Source organism: Coturnix japonica, chromosome 11, assembly GCF_054131305.1.
Source record: "Coturnix japonica strain WE chromosome 11, WE-NBRP24, whole genome shotgun sequence".
NCBI lineage: Eukaryota > Metazoa > Chordata > Aves > Galliformes > Phasianidae > Coturnix > Coturnix japonica.
The window spans coordinates 8888788-8908020 of NC_140673.1; the positions used below are offsets into that span (position 1 = coordinate 8888788).

General features: G+C 41.9%; 2 protein-coding genes across 5 annotated transcripts in view; both read left to right on the forward strand.

The window, feature by feature from the left end:
* LOC146759005 (uncharacterized) overlaps positions 1 to 8183 on the forward strand; it is a 30585-nt gene extending 22402 nt beyond the window's left edge. For all 4 annotated transcript variants that reach the window (XR_014932617.1, XR_014932619.1, XR_014932618.1 and 1 more), the window contains 5 exons: positions 1302 to 1379; positions 4951 to 5076; positions 6744 to 6840; positions 7354 to 7419; positions 8065 to 8183. Coding sequence is in view for 1 of the 4 variants with exons in the window: in XM_085511083.1 (XP_085367209.1) it covers positions 1302 to 1360 (59 nt within the window). In the remaining 3 variants the exon portion in view is untranslated. The remainder of the gene's footprint in view (positions 1 to 1301; positions 1380 to 4950; positions 5077 to 6743; positions 6841 to 7353; positions 7420 to 8064) is intronic.
* Positions 8184 to 9759: 1576 nt separating this feature from the next.
* ZNF281 (zinc finger protein 281) lies at positions 9760 to 15305 on the forward strand. The gene has a single exon (XM_015869526.3). The coding sequence runs from the start codon at positions 10074 to 10076 to the stop codon at positions 12720 to 12722; it is 2649 nt and encodes an 882-aa protein (XP_015725012.2). The 5' UTR covers positions 9760 to 10073; the 3' UTR covers positions 12723 to 15305.
* The last annotated feature ends 3928 nt before the right edge of the window (positions 15306 to 19233 follow it).

A 19233-nucleotide genomic window follows, 5' to 3' on the forward strand; every position in this document is an offset into this window, starting at 1 on the left:
AATCATGTTGCTGTTAGACTTCGCTCTCCTTACAATTGTTTGACAGATCTCTTAGGTCATAGGAAGCTCTTTGGTTCCTTTGTATATTCACTGACTGTGATAGAAGGGTTTTTCAAAGAAGAACCCAAATCACTGTTGTGTGCTCCTGAAGCTCAAGTGGCTGCTAATTGTGCCATGCACAGTATGAAGAAAATGCTACTGAATCTCTAAACATTACTGGTAATATGTAAACATAAATAGTAAAAGGAAGGTGCCAGTAGAGAACTATGTTCTGCCTGTTATCATCCTTCTTGCTTTTCAATGGCTCTCCCTCTTCGCATGGCATATTCAGTGCTCCTGGATTGGTCAACAAAAATAGAGTTGAAATCATGCGTCGTGGAGCTGATCTTTCTTAAAGTTATGTGATATTCTGTTGTTGTAACCTTTTAAGGGTAAAATGGCACAACTTACTTCTGAATAGATCACAAGTAGATTGAACTGCAGATAAAATTCTCTAGTCAGAAAGGATTTAATACCAAGTGCATTCAATTGATTCCTTCCTTGTGAAGATATCCTATACATAGACTCTTGGAAGCTGTGGAACCATTGCTCTTAACTATTACCTTTCAAGTATTCTTCTGCTGGATAGGACTGGGGACTATGTTCCTGGCATTTAGCCCATCTTTTCCAGTCTGTTTTCACTGCACCTGTTGAAGCAGCCTCGTACCATCGCTGCTTTTCGGAGAATGTGCCATTGAGCACTTTGTTCCATTTGCAAACAAACACAGAAATAGACCTTACTGTTTTTTTTCCTCGCCACCTTAAATTTGCTCAACTGAATAATGAATTATTTAGAACTCAGAAATACCAACTCACTTCAACAGAAATAGTGCATGGATGCGCAACAAATTTTCAGACAGGTTTTACCAAGGAACAATGAAAATGTTGGATGTTTTGGGCCGTAATAATTTGTTTTAATATACCCTCCCTTTTAAAATTGACCATTTCAAAATACACCTTTTTGAAGGCTTTAAAAAAATCCAACAGGGAACTGAATAAAAGTTAGATATTCCTTCCACCTCTTTCTCCCCATTAAATGTTTCTGTTTATTTTGTTATGAAAACTGTGTTGATATGCATTTTTGGGTCAATGCTGAAGTAAGTTTCAGTGCCTATTTTCAGACAGTGAGTGCAAATTAATTATTGATTGTGCTCTGCATCCAGATGAGCTTTTTTAGTAAGGAAAGACACTGTCTGTTGTTGGTGAGCTGTACCTGACGTACTGTTTGTTATACTTTGTGTATCTTGATGCTTTTTCTACAGGTCAACAACCATCAGCTCAGCAGTTTAAGACTGCCCTGCGGAGTGCACAGGAAAAATAAGAAGTGTACTTCAAAGCCTGTAAGTACAGTGGTTTGTTTGTACCCACACAACTGAAAGCAAAAACTCAAAGGCATACTTGCAACCAACATGCAGTATAAAATCAAAACAGCTGAGATAACATGATGATGTGTGAGCAATCAGAATCCAGCTTGGCTTTCACAATCACGTGGCTGGTCTGGCTCTCAAAAGAACTCCAGTTGTAAACTGGACATATTTGTTACAGAATGATCATGAGAATGTAAGCACGACCCTTGGAAACTATTTTCACACTTGACAACTTGAGATGTATAGTAAATTTTTAAGTTTCTTTATCAAAACAATGTATTTGACACCTGGAATGAAATTTGGCAACATCTGGCCTCTTCCTCTTTCATTTTCTCAGAACCAGATCTTATAATGACAACAAGGATTAAAACACACACACAAAAGCAGTCCTTCCCTTACTGCTCCCCTCTTTTCTCCCCCCCCCCCCCCTCCCCCCCCCACACACAATTTCTGGGTAGTTGCTATGAGTTTCAGATTACTAAACGTAACATCAATAGGTGAATGTATGGCTTTGAATAAAGTAGAATATGATCATAGGCCCATCAGAGGTTTCCCAAATCAAGAACAGCAATTGGAATCTAACTTGCTTTGAAATCTATTTTGAAGTGGCTACAACCAAGATGTCCATAGCAAATCTAGACCTGAATGTTTTATTCCCACACATAGAAATTCAGAGTGGACAGAACTTCACATTATCTGGTAAGGGGCTGCGCAGCAGTGACTTCTGGTAGCAGTATTTTGTATGAGTGTGGCTTATACTTGTTTTTATATTTGTCTTTGATGCAAAAATGTCAGAAAGGCCAGAGATACTGTGATCTTGCATTGATGTTTAAAGGTGAAGTACTCTGTAGAGAGTTTCACTTTACTAGCTCTGGAGTAGCTACAGAGAGCACTTTGCAGCTGCCTTGTCCATATGCACTTTCTGCTGTTTTCTGCCACCAGCCTTATCCTTACATAGACAGAGCTACACAGCAAAAGCCCAAAAGGCGTTTGGCTTTTAGGGGATGGCAGCATCAGGAACCTAAAGCAATGGAAAAGATGTGTTTGGATTGAGGCCTCCAAAGCTGTGTTTTTCTTGCTGTGCATCTCTACGTCTAAACCAAACAAAAAATCTGATGTGAAAAATGGAGGGGAGGATGAGGCAAAGCTGTTCAGTCACATAATAAGGAGATTAGCTTTATGAGGAAAAAGTGTCTATCATGGATCCCTCTGACTGGAGAGAATTTAGATGGAAAGCTTTGAGTTATTATTTTTTTTTTTAGGCTACTAATGGAACCTAGGATGGATAACCCTCTAGGAAGTGTGAAAGTATAGGTGTATTTTTAGATCTCCTGAGCTTAAGCTGCATAAATTCTGTTCAGAATTATAGTTAGAAAGTGAAAATAAATACAACACATTCTACCACTAACAACAGATAGTTCTGTTATGTTGAATTAACAATATTTAGGATGAAGTCTGAGCAGCTTTTCTAAATGTGGAAAAAATCCTATTGATCTGAATGTGCTACAAATCACACCCAGCTGTTTTTCAGCCATTGTGCTTAGATTTATGGGGTCTGCCTATTATTTATAAAGAAAAGAAATTTAGACAAGTGTGTATCATGTTCTTTACAGCTCACTGAAGATTTTCTGGAGTCTATGGATTGAGATAAGCTGTAACCTTAGGCTTCAAGCTACTGTATGGCAAAAGAGGGCAGTATGCAGTAGCTTCTGGTCTTGAGGTCTTCTGCAATGTGTGTGTTTGTATGTATATTTCAGGTGGAGAAACGCTTACTAATACAAACATGTATTAATGGTAGCATTGGGATTACGCTTTGACTGTCTTTAGCTCATATTAGAGATATCTCACTGTTGTCCTTGCAGTACAATTTGCACATCAGTAATTCTGAATGTTTAATTTACCATAAAGAGGACTTATTTCTCCTGTACTCACGTTTAGAAATGCAAAAAGAAGAAACACGGAATTTAGCTTGACATAGTGTGAATCGATGTATTTTGCGCTACATACCTCACCATAAAGAGGCTTTGAGCTTACTGGGTTTGTGTTAACTTGTTCAGGGTGGAGCAGAACAACCTTCAGAAGAAGAAAGTCATTTAAAACCTTTCTCAGTAGAAAATGTTTTAGATGTTATTGGTTTAAAGAACAATAATGAATTCTTTGGGTGAAACACATTCTATTTCTCTGTGTCTTGGAAGAATTTTGAAAAGTACAGTTTAAAAACAGAAAAGGTATTTCTGAGCACAAGAAACAGACGGCAGCTGGAAGAAGTTACAGACTGCTAACAGTAAGTAGGCAGAGTGGAATCTGCAGCTCTTTCCCATCAGCCAGAGTTCCAGGTACAACACTGTGTAGAATGACACTTGTACAACAGCAGTATTAAGCGATGGAATAGCAGGACCGTATGCTGTGTGTTAGTTGTCTTAACCTACTGAGCATGTGTGAGCAACTGAATGAAAAATAGGACAGAAGAAGCATGGCAGTCTCCTCTCTCTCTGCCTGGAGCTGTATTTATCTTTAGAGGTTTACTGTATATTCTAATTAATTTGATTCATAAAGCAAAATGGCTTCATGTGTTGGCTTTACATGCAGTCAAGATTCTACAGAATAACGTATTCATTTGTAAAGTGTATCTGAAGCAGATCATTCAAAAGACTTGCTACCAGCAGTAGGAAATCTTTTTACATCATAATATTCAATGAAAAAAAAACCCAATATATATATTCATATATATGTGTATATATATATAAATACACACAAATTTATATATATAAATACACACACACATATATCCTGTAATTGTAGTCCTCACAGACTTTCTGTAGTATTCATACTGTCCTCTTCAAACACGTGTGGAAATAAGAATTTTAATCACCTCAGAAACAAGCAAACAAAACCCTCAAAAAACAACAGCAATAACAAAACCATAGCAACAACACAGGCTTGTACCCGGTTGCTCCAGTAAGATTTTGGTATGGTGCTGATGATGTACTTGAATGAAATCAGAACTTTTGCTGTACCTCTTGTACAGAACCATTAGGTTTTCTTATTATTCCAAAACTACCTTTATTTTCATGTAGATTGTTACTTTTACCTAAAACAAACCTTATGGTAGCAGAAAGCAGTAAGGAAGACCAATTTGCTAAAGTCTGTGAAAAATCTGGGCTGCTCCTTCAATATACCAGGTGCTCTACTGCATGTGTTATATAGATTCAACTGTGATTTCCTGTGTGGCTCTTTAGCAGCACGTGTTTCTGAGAAGGTTGCATTCTGCAGCATTCCTGCTAACATGGATGTTTTTTTTCCCTATTAATTTCTGAGAACTGTGATAGCAAATAACTAATCCAGCTACAATGAGATTTTTCAGCTGTTACTGCTCCTTCCCTTAGGAGGGCTTCAACCTGTGTTTCGATAAAACCCCAAAGCCTGACTTTCTGTTTCTGGCTGTGTGCTGGCATAACTTTCATTGTGGGTTAGATTTAACTTTGTGGCAATTTGCACAAAACAAATGCAGAAGAATAACATTTGTATGCTTTGTTTATTACAGGGATTCTTGTTGTGGAAGCCAGAGTGCTGCTTTGCTTGTGCAGCTCTCCATTTTACCCACACTGTTGGAAGTGCCTTTCTAACATGACTGATCTAAGGAAGAGCCATCTGGTTCCCCACAGATGAGGTAGAGAGGAATCAATCTCCAATGCTAAATCAAAAAACTCTGGACAGTAGGTTGCTATTTGCTCCCATGCCTTTGCTATGGCTGTTTTTATTATTAATTATGGGTTTTCTGAGGCTCTGCTAGTTCAGTAGCACTACAAATGTTTTGCTTCAAAATATTGTCCAATTGGGTATTTATAAGAATGTATTTGGGTTTTAATTATGCATAGTTTTTACTTGAATATTTTGCTAATATGTTTAATTGACCCGCTGAAGTATCCCTGCATGTCTTCTAGTAGTTGAGAATTCTTAACCTTATTCAGTTGTATGGTGTTGGATGAAACGTGCTGCCTCCAGAAGGAAGCTTTTAGAAATAGTTAAGAGACAAAAGGTTAAAAACTGAGGGGAAAAAAAACTTCTGATGAAAACAAACAATAAAACAGCAAAACGCACCTTGAAGATCACCGCTGCCCTAAAGCAGAATAAGCTCAGTCTCCACAAAGCAAACATCCAGCCCAGCTGAATCCCGGCAGATGCAGTTTTACCCAAGACTTGTTATTGTTATGATGCTGTGTACTTCCAAGGTGCTAGGGACACCTGACCTCCTGCCTGGAGCAGCTGAAGGGCTGAGGCAGCCACCTGCAGAACCACACTGTGGGCAACACTATATTAATGTCACAGCACCAACACCAAACACGAGTCTTCATGAAGGATTAAGGATGCCCACAGCACTTCGTATCTCCAGCAGTGAAATTTTTATAGGAGTTATTATGAAGCTCAGGAGGAGCAAACACTTGGTGTGCCAATTCAAAATCAGGAATTTTTAGTGATTTGTTTATTTTCTGTAGGATGAGTTTATATCCAAACCGAAGTGGCTACCTGGTTTGTTTGCCTGCGATTACACAGAATGCACAGACCTTGGGACAGAGTGAGAAGCAATTAAAGTACGATTTCTGCATTTCTTGGGCAATAAATAAAGCATTCCAGTGTGCCAGAGATCTTGAACTTATATATTCTAAAACTTAAACAGTAAACACCAGTGTTTAGATGGGCAGTCGTGGCAAGACTCCCTAATTATGGAAATACCTGCGTAACAGGCAGCGCACAATTAGACTGATTATTTGGTAGCCTGAGAAATAGCTTTTTTTCCCTTCTTGCTTATTCTCTGCCTCTTGCCATGGCATCTCCCCGTTCTGGCTTCTTGCCCAAGAGGGAAAGCCCTAAACTCCTAAGAACTTGAAAATGGAGGAGATAAGGGGATCTGAAGGTGTGCACTTTGTTGTTTTCCTTTTAATTTTCTTTTTTAGCATATGCATTTAGCACATAGCAGGTCCCAATCACATTGCTAAATAACATCACTTAAATGGCTTACGTATTTGCACGCTGCTTACATTTGCATTGTTAGCATCAACATGAAACGTGGCTACCAGCAGCTTTTGGTAGCATCAAAGCTCAGTGAATCTTTAAAAGCTTGGGACTAAAGCATTTTGCAGATAATTTTTGTAGATCAGTTTAAAAATGCCTGTGGTGCTGCCCATGTCTCTATATATTGAACAATGCGATTAATCAGCTGCCTCTGTCCAATGCTTTTTATGACATGCTTATCTTGCTCCCTATAACGTTGGTATTTACTTTTTATTGCAGTGTAACTTCAGAGGAAGTTTCCAATCTTTTTTTTTTTTCCCATAGTGTAAATGCAGATTTTGGATGATACAGTGAAAGGAGCCGATCAGAACAGCCCACATGAGCTGTATTCAAAGAGATGAAGAAAATGGGTCTTTGCTCTGTAAGTAATTATGCTTGTGTGTAATTTTCCCTTACCTGAGTTGCCAGGTCCCAGGGTTCTGGTTATTCTGTTTACAAATACGCCACATGACATAAATGAGGTATGTTTTATACGAAGATGTGCTCTCAAATGTGGCTGTATATTCTTTGAGTTGATTTTCTGCTGAGTTCACTGACATAATCAGTAAATAACCAAAGTACTAGATGTATTATTATTATTATTATTATTATTAAGAATAGGCATGAAACTAAATTACTGTTTGTCCCATGGGTTTTATACATTGGCACTGGGTAATCCAGGCATCCACCACATGTGAATGAGCTCTGTCTGATTGCTCCCTGCCTGATGAAACAGCGATTCTGCTGGTGGGCAATTCCAGAAACACTTAATCTGTCCTTAGCTGATTTGCACATAGGATTAAAAATATGGATTCCTTTTATTTATGCTCCTTAAAACAAATAAAATAAATACAAATGAATGTAACAATTGTTAACGTGTTTCTGTACCTGCCAGCAGACTGCGGGAATCAGGAATATGTTGTGTGGACACAGAGGTTTTGATACGTCAAGGAGGTACATAGTGAGTGTGTTATTCATTCTTACTTCCAGTCCAATACTGGTACAATGTTAAGAAAGCTGTTAAAATAAAAAGCTTTGATTAAGCTATGTGTTATTATTTGCATTATACCTTGCTTCCTCTTTGCTTTCTTCCTGTTTAGATTTATAAGACAGTGAACCAGTGTGCATATATTTCCTAAAGAATATTCAAGATGATGCATTTATACACACACATATTTTTAGTTGAGTATCTGGTAATGTACATGTTTTTCTTAATTTCTTTCTTTCTTTTTTAAAGAAAAGCCCCAAAGAATTGGGGATGTTGGCTCTGTCCTTTGCTACGGCATCTGTCTTCTGTTTTCTAATTTATTTGGGGATTTTGTATGCAGATGATTCATGTAGAAAATTATCCTGATTTCTAATTAGTGTCTCGGTGCTGAGTTTCTCATCGCCGAGCACCTGAACACCACAAATTCTGTAGGTGATGCACTCCCACGTTATCAAATAAATGCTCAAGGTACAGCTTATAATGTTGAAGAATAGAAAAATAAATTGACCTTGATGAAGTGTGTCTTCTTTTGTCTGTTCCCAGGAAAGTTTATTTCAGGTATTTCTACTGCTGAAATGATTAGAGTTAACAGCTTTTTCCCTCCATTTTATTTTACAGGGTCTCTTCATCTTCCTGATATATGGGGTGTACAACACAGAGGTAAGTCTGCTTGGAGTATCTCAAGGCTGACAGAGTGAATGAGAGAAATGACAGGTTTCTTATCTTGATAACTGAGGGACAAAGTTGGCTTTCCATATGAGTGTCCTACTGCCCTTCATGCTTGGACTAGCTTATATGCATCCCAGCTTACCATTAAACACAGACACCCTGAATAAAGGGACAGACTCATTTCTCATAGGCACTGACTAATATTTTACTGCTGCTTGAAGTTTTTTTTTTAATTCCTGGTCCGTCTTTTAACACTGAGCTAAACCTGGCTGTCCTCAACTTTCATCATCTAATTTGTGATCGAAAATGCACTGTTACCTTACACACTCTTTAAAGGAAACTGTTCAAGAGATAAAAGGAATTCCTTATATATACACGTGCCCTCCAAATTTTGGTGGGTGTAACAATTGCATCCAATTACATTTTTTATGTTAATTAGGTTATTTTGCAGATGTCAGGGTTTGACCTGAGGCTTCTAACAAAGCAGTTACGTCTGTGGAAGTACTTTGTATGTGTGGGCTGAACTCTCATAAGGGATTATTTTATGTGGTATAAAAATCATAAGCAATTTACCCAGCTGCTTTCATTGCTTCCATTATGTCTGTTACTGGTAACTGGCTGCATATACATGTCCAGTTCCAAGGTTTGAAGCTAAGGCACCCATGCAGTTTAAATCTGTATAGAATTTGGGATTCCTTAATAGAACCCTGTGGAAATATGAAAGATTTTCAAGGTCTATGGTGAGAAATGAAGCAGGGTTTTAGTCAGACGTCTTTAGCATGCAACAACCCACAAGAAAGATGCTGTCTCAGTGTGTTGTGGATATTTTCAGACAGGCAGGAAGGTATTTTGAGAGTTGGAAATGACTTCTGCTGTGAGGATGAGTTATTTCTGTGCGTGTATGGAACGGGTTATCAGTCCGTGTTTGCTGCAGTGTGGGCCTGAGAAGGCAGCGTTCTGTGTTGTGTTCTGTGTTGTGTTCTGTGTTGTGTTCTGTGTTGTGTTCTGTGTTGTGTTCTGTGTTCTGCTCTGGGGCCTGCAGGGCTTTCGGTAGATGATGTGGTGCAGTGACTGCACGTGTAAGATGTGCCCAGGGGCCGCAGCTGGGCACGCTGATGTTATTCTGTGTTAGCATCTCGCTGCTGAGAGCTTCCATTGACTCAGTGCAGCGTTCGTAAGCGAGTGGTGTGTTGTACCTGCGATGCAGGCAGTAATCGCGGTGCTGCGGCGGCTTTAATTAGAGCTGCGGGCAGAGCTGCCGGGACGCGGCCTGTTATTGCAGTCATTACCCACGTGTTACATGTTCTGCGTGTCCTGCGGGCACTTGGAGCTGCACCCGCCGTTGGTCGCCCTTCGGCCGTGGCTCATCGCAGCGCCGTGTGCTGGCAGCGCGGCCCCGGTAGCGGCGGCTCTGTGGGCTCCGCTCGGAGCTGCGGGCGGGAGGTGGCGCCCAGGGCCGCTCCCGGGCGGGGCAGCGAGTATTGCCCGCCCGCCCCGCCCCGCAGCCCCGCGTTGTACCGCGCTCCGCTCCGGGCCTTGCGGCGCCCACCAACATGGCCCCGCGCCCCCCCCGTAGCCCCGCTCCGGCTGCAGCCAGCCCGGCCCCGTGGCGCCTGCGCACTGCCTGCCCGCACAGCGCCCGGCCGGGCCGTACCCAGCGTGCCGCGCGGCGCGCATGTGCAGTGCGTGGCGCAGGGGCTGCTAATTCCATTGTGGAGCGGACGCGGCGTTATTTGTAACTGGAGGCGGCGGCGGGAGCCGTAAGTGCAGCCCGGGCAGGAGCCGCCCGGCGGCCGCGGGCGTTGCGGGTGGCGGCGATGCGCCCGGGCGGCGGCTGCCGGGCCGTGCTGGGAGCCCGGCGCTGAGCGCGGCGGGGGCGGGCGGGCGGCGGGTCCCGCGAGCCCCCCCTGAGGTGCGGGCCGCGCTCCTCCCCGGGCCGCGCCTCCCGCTCCCGGGGAATGAAACTCGGCGGCGGTTTCCTCGGCGGCGGCGGCGGCGGCGGCAAGAGGGCGGCGGCCATGGAGCCCGGCTTCCCCCCCGGCATGGTGATGTTCAACCACCGCCTGCCCCCGGTCACCAGCTTCACCCGGGCGGCCGCGCCCCCCCCGGCGGCCCAGCACCCCCCGCAGTGCGCGCTCCCCCCGCCTTCCGCCGCCTCCGCCGCCGCTTCCTCCGCGGCCGAGCCCCCGGCGCCGCCCGCCCCCCAGGACGTGACTTTCAAGAAGGAGCCGGTGGGCGCTTTCCCCTCCGCGCCCTCCTCCGCTCAGCGCGGCCCCTGGGGCTTCCTGCAGTCCCTGGTCAGCATCAAGCAGGAGAAGCCCAGCGAGCAGGACGAGGAAGAGCCGCCGCAGCACCACCACCACCACTACGGGGGGCTCTTCGGGGCGCCGGGCGAGGAGCGGCCCCCGGGCCTGGGGGGCGGCGGCGGCGAAGGCGGCGGGCAGAGCGTGATCCAGGACCTGAGCCTCCTGCAGCACCTGCACCAGCATCCCCCCCGGGACCTGCTGCTGGGCGGCAGAGCCGAGGGCGGCCCCGGCAGCTCGGGCGAGCCGAAGCACGACGCCCAGGTCAAGAAGGCGAAGAGGCCAAAGCCAGAAACTCAGGGAATCAAAGCCAAGCGGAAGCCCAGCGCTTCGTCCAAGCCCCCCCTGGTGGGTGACGCAGAAGGTGCCGTCGCGTCCCCGAGTCAGAAACCTCACGTCTGCGAACACTGCAGCGCTGCCTTCAGGAGCTCCTACCACTTGCGCAGGCACGTGCTCATCCACACCGGGGAGAGGCCTTTCCAGTGCAGCCAGTGCAGCATGGGCTTCATCCAGAAATACCTTCTGCAACGGCACGAGAAGATCCACAGCAGGGAGAAGCCTTTTGGGTGCGACCAGTGCAGCATGAAGTTCATCCAGAAGTACCACATGGAAAGACACAAGAGGACGCATAGCGGAGAAAAGCCATACAAGTGCGACACTTGTCAGCAGTATTTTTCAAGGACTGATAGACTTTTGAAGCACAGAAGAACGTGTGGTGAAGCCATAGGGAAAGCTGGCGCTGGAATGGAGCTCGGGTCATCACACAACATGGGTAGCTTGGCTGCGTTGTCTCAGGGAAATACAAATTCCTCAAGGAGAAAAAGTAAAACGAAAAGCGTATCCACTGAAAACAAAGGAAACAAGTGTAGCAGCAAAGTAGCGGAATCTCAAGTTACGAGTAGTGTGGCCATGCCAAATTATGCAGTCGATATTCCTATTGTGTCTTCCAGCGGTGGTCTCGTTGGCACAGGCATAGAAGAACTTCAGAAAAAGGTGCCAAAACTGGTCTTCAAGAAAGGAAGCAGAAAACAGGCAGACAAAAACTACCTTAACTTTGTGTCACCACTGCCAGATATTCTTGGGCAAAAAACCCTGTCTGGGAAACAGAGTGGCTCTCTGGGCTCGTTAGTAGCCAATACCAGTGTAGAAAATATTGGCCTTCTCCAAAGTCCAAGCGGTAAATCAGGTCAAATAAGTAGTAATTATGATGATGCCATGCAGTTTTCAAAGAAAAGAAGATACTTGCAAACTGCAAGTGGTAACAGTGCCTTTTCAATTAATGTCGGACACATGACTTCCCAGCAGTCCGTCATCCAGTCTGCAGGTGTTAGCGTTATGGACAACGAAACTCCCTTGTCTCTTATCGATTCAGCATCCTTGAACAGCGAAATAAAGACTTGCCACGACAAGTCCGGTATTCCCGATGAAGTCTTACAGAGCCTTTTGGATCAGTACTCTCACAAGTCGGAAGGCCAGAAAGAAGATCCCTTCAGTATAACTGAACAGCGTGTGGACTTGCACAGCTCGGGAGAACATTCAGAGATGGTTCAGGAAGAAAATTTGAGTCCTAACTCTCAAACTGTTCCAAACGATAAGGCGAGCATGTTGCAAGAATACTCCAAATACCTCCAACAAGCTTTTGAAAGAACGACCAATAGCACTGGTTTTGCATTTGGACCCAGTTTCCAGTTTGTTAGCTTGTCTTCAACTCTCCATAACCACACTCTGTTTCAGGACAAACAGATATACACTACATCTCCGCTCGAGTGTGGCTTCAGCCAATCCGTTACCTCAGTATTGCCAACTGCGTTGCCAAAACCTCCATTTGGGATGTTGCTTGGTTCTCAGCCAGGCTTTTATTTATCTGCTTTGGAGGCTACGCATCAACAGTTGACTCCTTCTCAAGAGCTGGACGATCTCATCGATCCTCAGAAAACCTTAGAGACTTCATCTAACTACCAGTCAACATCTCAGAAACTGACTGGCCAGAAGGAACAGAAAAACTTAGAATCCTCAACGAGCTTTCAGATCCCATCTCAGGAGTTAGCTAGCCAGATAGATCCTCAGAAGGACATAGAGCCTAGAGCAACCTACCAGATCGAGAACTTTGCACAAGCGTTTGGTTCTCAGTTTAAGTCGGGCAGCAGGGTGCCAATGACTTTTATCACTAACTCTAATGGAGAAGTGGACCATAGGGTAAGGACTTCAGTCTCAGATTTCTCAGGGTATTCAAATATGATGTCTGATGTAAGTGAGCCATGTAGTACACGAGTAAAAACCCCAACCAGTCAGAGTTACAGGTAAGGTCCCGACTGTGACCGAGCTGTGGGGTCTTCTTACTGTAGTTTTACTTTGACAACACTGCCATTGGAATGTTTCTACACGGTCCTATTAAGAATAATGTAACATGCCCTTTCAATGCAACTTTTCATATTTAGTTTATTTTGTTAGCGTGATTTTTTTAGATCTGTTTTCTTACGGTTTTTAATCAGGAATCAATAGATTAAAATAGTGTTTTTGTTCAAGTGGCAACGTTTAGCAATCAAATTTACATATATAGATTGTCAGGGAATAGCCCAAAAAGCTTAAAATGCAAAAAATTAACTTTGTTCCTAGGACTAAGGTTTATTCTAATTACTATACTCTCAGGAAAGTGTAATGAAGCATGGGAATTCTATGCACCGCTAGTGTATTGGAACTTCCAATTTACAGATAGTGACAAATGTGTATATCTCAAGCTTTTTGAGGAAGGGATCTGTAACATTTCACATTGCTGTCTCTTATGTCTGGGCTGGTCTGAAAGAATTTTTGCTACCTAAACTGTGTTGCTTTTCAAGTACTTCTACGTGATGCTGATTCCGGACAGGTTGAGCAGATGCTCTTGGATCTGTACTAAGAACCCAGAACGGTAGCTTTAATATAAACAATAATGTCCCCAGAACTCCTTTGTAAGACTGTAATTCCGTAAAGAGATTCTGTTGACACAAACCATGAGAACAAAAAGCATGCCTCTGGTTCATGCCATTGTAACCCCAACTTGAGGCTACGGTTGTATTTGAGATGTCCTTTTGGGATGCATTATTTATTTTACATGCCTCAAAAGAAGATGGTCTTTTTCTCCTCCCCCTTCCCGCATTCTTTTGATGTTTAAGGTTCCCTTTTTCTCGTTGTGCTCCCAATACCTGGATTTGTGTTGTTGGTCCCCCCCCTTATTTTACACCTTTTTCCTTCCCCCTTTTGCCTAAATTGCCTACTCCCTCCCTTACCCGTCTTAGCTAGCATTTAAAAAGTTTTACATTCCAGAAAATGAGTATCTTACCATGTATTTCTTGATGTCTTACGGCATCAAATAATGAACAGCGAACTCCCACACCTTATAGAATTCTGTCAAGGTTTCCGTGTACAATAAGAAATAATATACTCCCAACTGTACATACCGAGGCCCTGGTCCTGCATCAGGATCAGCTGACGTGGCCCCCTGTGCCCCTCTTCGTTACCAGTGGTGTCATTGGAGCTCTTTACGGATACAGGGGCTTGCAGCAGTTCATCGCTGTGGGCTTAGGGCCTAAGGCTGCAATTCCATCAAAGGTTTCTGGTGATGACGTCAACTATGAGAGTAGGACTTGAGTGGCTTGTTAATATCAACAGAACTTTTCTTTGGAATTATTGCCTTACGTTATGTATATTTTGTGGTACATTATTTATTATATGTGAATCATGACTTGATGCCTGTGGAGCCACGGAAACCTGCTCAAAATACTGGTGGCCATTCAGAGCTGCTGAAAGGCAGTGGCACTGCTCTAAACCACTTTTTTAAAATGTATTTTTTGATTAGTTTTTTAATGTAATTTTGGTGACGTTTATGCTGATGGTTTTTTTTGGTTTTTGTTTTTTTTTAATGTACTCTTGGTGATGTTTCAGTCTTATGTACTTTTCTGGTGTCAGGAAAGTACCAGTGGTTGTTTGCAGTCTTATTGTGTACTCAGCCTATTACAGGCTTCCATGTATAATAAAGTTATTAACATTTGTGCAAGTGTAAAACACTTCTGTTATGAAAGTGGTGTATTATTAAATGAATCATTACAAAAATCCTTTGTAATTTCTCCCTTTGTCCCTCACCACTAAAATTTGAAACCCAAGCCCACTCGTAACCTCTTTTACTAGGCAAACTTTCTTTTTCTTACTAATCTAGAATTCCCCAAAATCCACGTAACTCCATTAACGTTTGCTTTATTACTTCTTTATGTATTTCATCCTATTTCAGTTTAGTGAAAGGGAACAACAGCTGTTCTCTATACGCAGATCCATGTTAACGGGGATGAAATAATCCATAACCACTCGTTGGCTCTTTCAGTACCTCTTCCTTTGTTTTTCAGAGGTTATAATTTACTTTCTTTATATTGTGTGTAGTAGAGATTGCGTATGTATTGTTCTGGCTGTTTGCTTTAACTTAATACTAATAAAACCTGTTATTCACAAAATCATAGAGATATCACTTCTATTATCCAGTAACGCTTCTCAGAGCATCTTAGGGAAATGTTAAGTGAGAAAGTTTTGAGAAGGTGTGATTTAACATTACCAGCATGTTCTCAGCTTCTGTTCTTCCTTCAGTTTCTTTCTGGATCAGATAATCTGAATGTGCAATTTTGGACATCAGGTCTCTGTCCCATATTTTGAGCTGATAAGGGGAAAAAAAGAAAAACTAATGGATTTGCTCCTACTGTTTGTACAACCTCACCTTTTAAGATCTGTGTTTTTTGTATATGGTTTTGGTTAAAAATACTACAAGTGTGTATTGTTAATTTGAAAGATGTTTTGTAATTGCTGAAAATCCGGAATGACACCATATAATGCAATTTTGTTCAAAGTAAAGATTTGAGAAAGTCATCTACCTGTTTTATTTTCCTCCTAAACTGACTTACCTTCTAAGGAACACCTGAGTAAGGGTAGTAGTATGGCAGAGTACTTGTAAGTGTGGTATTTAATGAGAAGGTGGTTTTCAGATATCCTGAGGTCATGTTTTAATTCAACTTCGCTTGTAATTATAAGAGCGGCAGTATTGGGAAGCTCAGCAGTGGTGAAGCACTGAAGAACAGAAGGCTGCAGTTTGGATCACGGCGGTGAGATGGGCGAGAGAAAGCGTGGAAATCGTGACAAGTAATGAAATACAGCAAATAAGGATGAAAATCTTCCCAAGTAAATATAAAATGATGTTAGATGGTTAATATTCAGCCAATTGCTAGGAAAAACTGGAAAGATCCAGGAGGGAAAATCACTTATGGCTTATTTATTTATTTTTTAATTATGGTAGGAGAATAACTTATTTACTATCACTAACACAGGGAGTATAAAGAACTGATATATAGGATGATAGAAAATTGTCCATGAAGTGTTTTCTTACAGTCGTAGCTCACATAACCTGTTTTTGCTTGGAACAGGCATGATTTGGTACCCTGAATTGCGAATGTTTCTGTGTACCCTGAGGTGCTAAAAGCTCACATCTGACTTACCCACAGGTAACATTAAAAAGCTGCCTGATGTGTGCGGTAGTTCCTGAATGAGCTGAGTTGGACGCAGACTTGTGGATGGTGGGTGGAATTTTAGAATAAATGTTGGTGTTTCTCATGCTTTGCATGTTATTTTCTGCACACATTTCCCAAAACAAAATTAAGGAAGAAAACCTTACTGTTCCATGGGCATTTCATCTCTCTTTAAAATCAAATTGATAATACATACCTAATATATATTAATCCTTAAACTAGTGGCATCCTTTTTTGGAGCTTGGACTTGAGGCTTAGTTCAAATAGCAATTTCTACCAAGTGCCCTATATTGTGGTATCTGTTTCTCTTTGTCGTATGATAGAATTGGCTTTCTGGCATACGTATGTAGACCCTCCAAGTGAATTTTAATGTGATTTTTGTACAATTACTTTTGTACAGGAATTTAAGAAAACAATATGTAGTACTTTGTGTAGCATTTAGAATACAGGATATACCCTGCTTACTGTATTAATGGCTATGAAGTATGAATATGCTCTGGTGTTCAAAACATGGTTCTTGTCCCCTTTTTCACTTGCAGCTAAAACCCAGGTTTATTTTAGCATTGTTTCCCAATGCAGTGAGACGTTTCAAGGAGAACAAGTCTCATGTCAGTACAGTTTGGTTGTTGTTGCCTCAGATGCTAAAAAATGACTTTGTGATGCCCAGTTTCAGGTTGACACCTGTGACCTGAAGGGACAGGTACTGGGACATGTCTTTGACAGTGACTGGAGCTGAGTTCCTTCTGTAACACCCCTGCTGTTCCAAACTCGATTTGTGCTCTGATGAACTGGGGAACAGATACCAGCTTAGTAAATATGGAATAGCTGATTGTCTAGAATAAAGTAGGAGCTGTGTGGCAGGGTCATGAGGGAGTTAAATTCTCTAAGGTGATGTTAAGAAGCCTAAATCACTAGCTTGTTCTTTCCCTTCCATTGTATTCACTGTAAATCTAGCATCTGGGGAATCCATGTTCTGTGAAGAGCTGCCTCATGAAGCTTAGTCCTGCTTCATGCTCTGAGGGTCGTCATGCAATTGGTTGTGCATGCAAACGGCAGTGCCAGCATTGCTTGGGAAAAGTCATCATGTAATCAATTTGTCTTAATGCACGTACAAGATGCGGTGAATTGAGGATTAGAAAGATTTAGTGGTAACGTTTATAAAATTCTAATGCTTGGTTTTTAATCTTGATGCTAATGTAAGTTTTTGTGTTTGGTATGCTACGATAATTACATCTTGGTATGTTTTGTTTTTATTGCATCTGTAGTGGATTTTGCAATTTTAGAACTGAAGGTACACTATGAAGTTGCCTTTGTGCTTGGGGGACTTGGTGTTAAATCTGATCAGGTATTATCTGGCCAAGTGGAAGAATGAAGAAAGAAGAACTCGTTTATTAGTGCATGTATTTGATTACTGTAACTTACTTAATCTTACCTTTAAATTTGTTGTACATTGTCTCTGTGGCACTACAAATACAAGAACATGACATGAGCAAGGCATGCAATGGTTGTTATGCAGGAGCTGTAGCTTGTGTCAGATACTCTCTACAGTAGCATGTGTGCTGCTTTTGATGCTAAACACCTGGTAAGGGTAGGTTAAAACCTGCTCAGGGTAGATTATTACCATTAACAATTACATGTCATTGCTGTTCACATGAAATTTGCACTTTGTGCTTTTTGTAAAGTGTTGTTTTGATGTTCTTTGAAGGCTAAAAGGCAGATTATGTTTAATCTCATAATTTCTTTTTACTGTGCATACTTCTGTCTGTGCTTGTGCTCTCTTCCCATTGGAGGGGAGGTTGGAGTCCTGATTGAATCATGATGTAGGTGTGTGCTGGCATACGGACTGAAATTGTATTGGCCATGGTAAGGATAGTTCAGTCTGCTCAGACACTGAGTATTTTTCCTTGGGAAGGGGAAATGTGAGTGGTGGGCGGTTGTGTTCTGAGATGAGTGGGAATAAAATCAGTCTGAAACCTGTTCCAAAAACTAGAATTTACAAAGAAAAAATGTATGCAACTTGAGTGACAAGGTTTTGAATCACTTTAATTTGCTTTCTCGTAACAGGAAAACGCGTAGATGTGTAATAAAACAGCTTGCGTGTTCTATCTGAGGTGCTCTAAAGTAGAGTGTGTAAATTATGCCTATGGATCTTATCTGTTAAATGAAATGCATCTCTGCAATGAAAAGTGGATTAACTTAAGAAGTGCTTGATAATGTTGGAAAATGAGATTGGTAAGGAATAGCTTATGCCATCGCAGAGGTCATTTATATTGCTTTAGGCAAACATCTACCTGGAACTTGGTCATGTTATGCAGGATGACACATTTATTTACTTGTAAGTGCTCATGGTGCTGCGTCTTAGGGGGCAGGCAATCATGTTACCTTGGTAGAGAGAATGTGGCCTTCGTCATGCAGCTTTTCTGTGGTCAGTAATGATGTGCAAGCATGACACAGTGCAACAAGCTCAGTTTCTTAAAACAATATTTTTTTATTTTTACCTTATGTTTATGAAGACCTGCCACTTGTAAGTACAGAGCCACTTCCTGGAAATGGAAAGCTGAAATCTCTGCCAAAACTCTGCCTTTATTTCAGGTCTGGCCAGCTTCAGTCTGGAGAGTTACTGAAAAAATTATTAGTAGAGGTGTGTTAACAGTAACTATTGAAGCTGTGTGGTTTAAGAAATGTCAACCTTTGAAAGTTTGGTCACATTCCATCATGAAGCGGTTTGTGTACCTGGTCCATCCAGCCCTGTAACTAGATGGATGTGTGCTTGGTGATTTTAGTGCAGAGTGAAATCCATTTGCAAGATGTATGTAATTTAAAATTGGATTTCCAGAGCATTCATAATTAGAACTTCTTTCCAAACATACTCTTTTAATAGTTAATTTCAGTGTTAGTCTAAGGTGATGAAGGTTAAACCAATTCCTCACGTCCAGAGATGTTGGAAACTTACTTTTTGAGAGATTGTAACCCTTTCTGTGTAGGTATGCTGAATTATGTTATTTGTTTATTTACTTTGTAGTCTGGAGATACAACCTAGAGTCAAAGTAATTTCATGTTTTACATGTTTCTGGAAACCATGCTTCACAGATACCAAGTGGATGTCAAATCGAATAAGTCAGTTGGTAACTAAAATCATCAGTTTCACTGTTTTAAACACCATATTCTGATGATGCTTGCATGTTTTGTTCTTCTCACAATGGAGCTAAATGAAAACCCCTGAGAAAGAGTTCCTTCTAATGTAGCATAATGAAGTCTTTAAATGGGTACAGTTG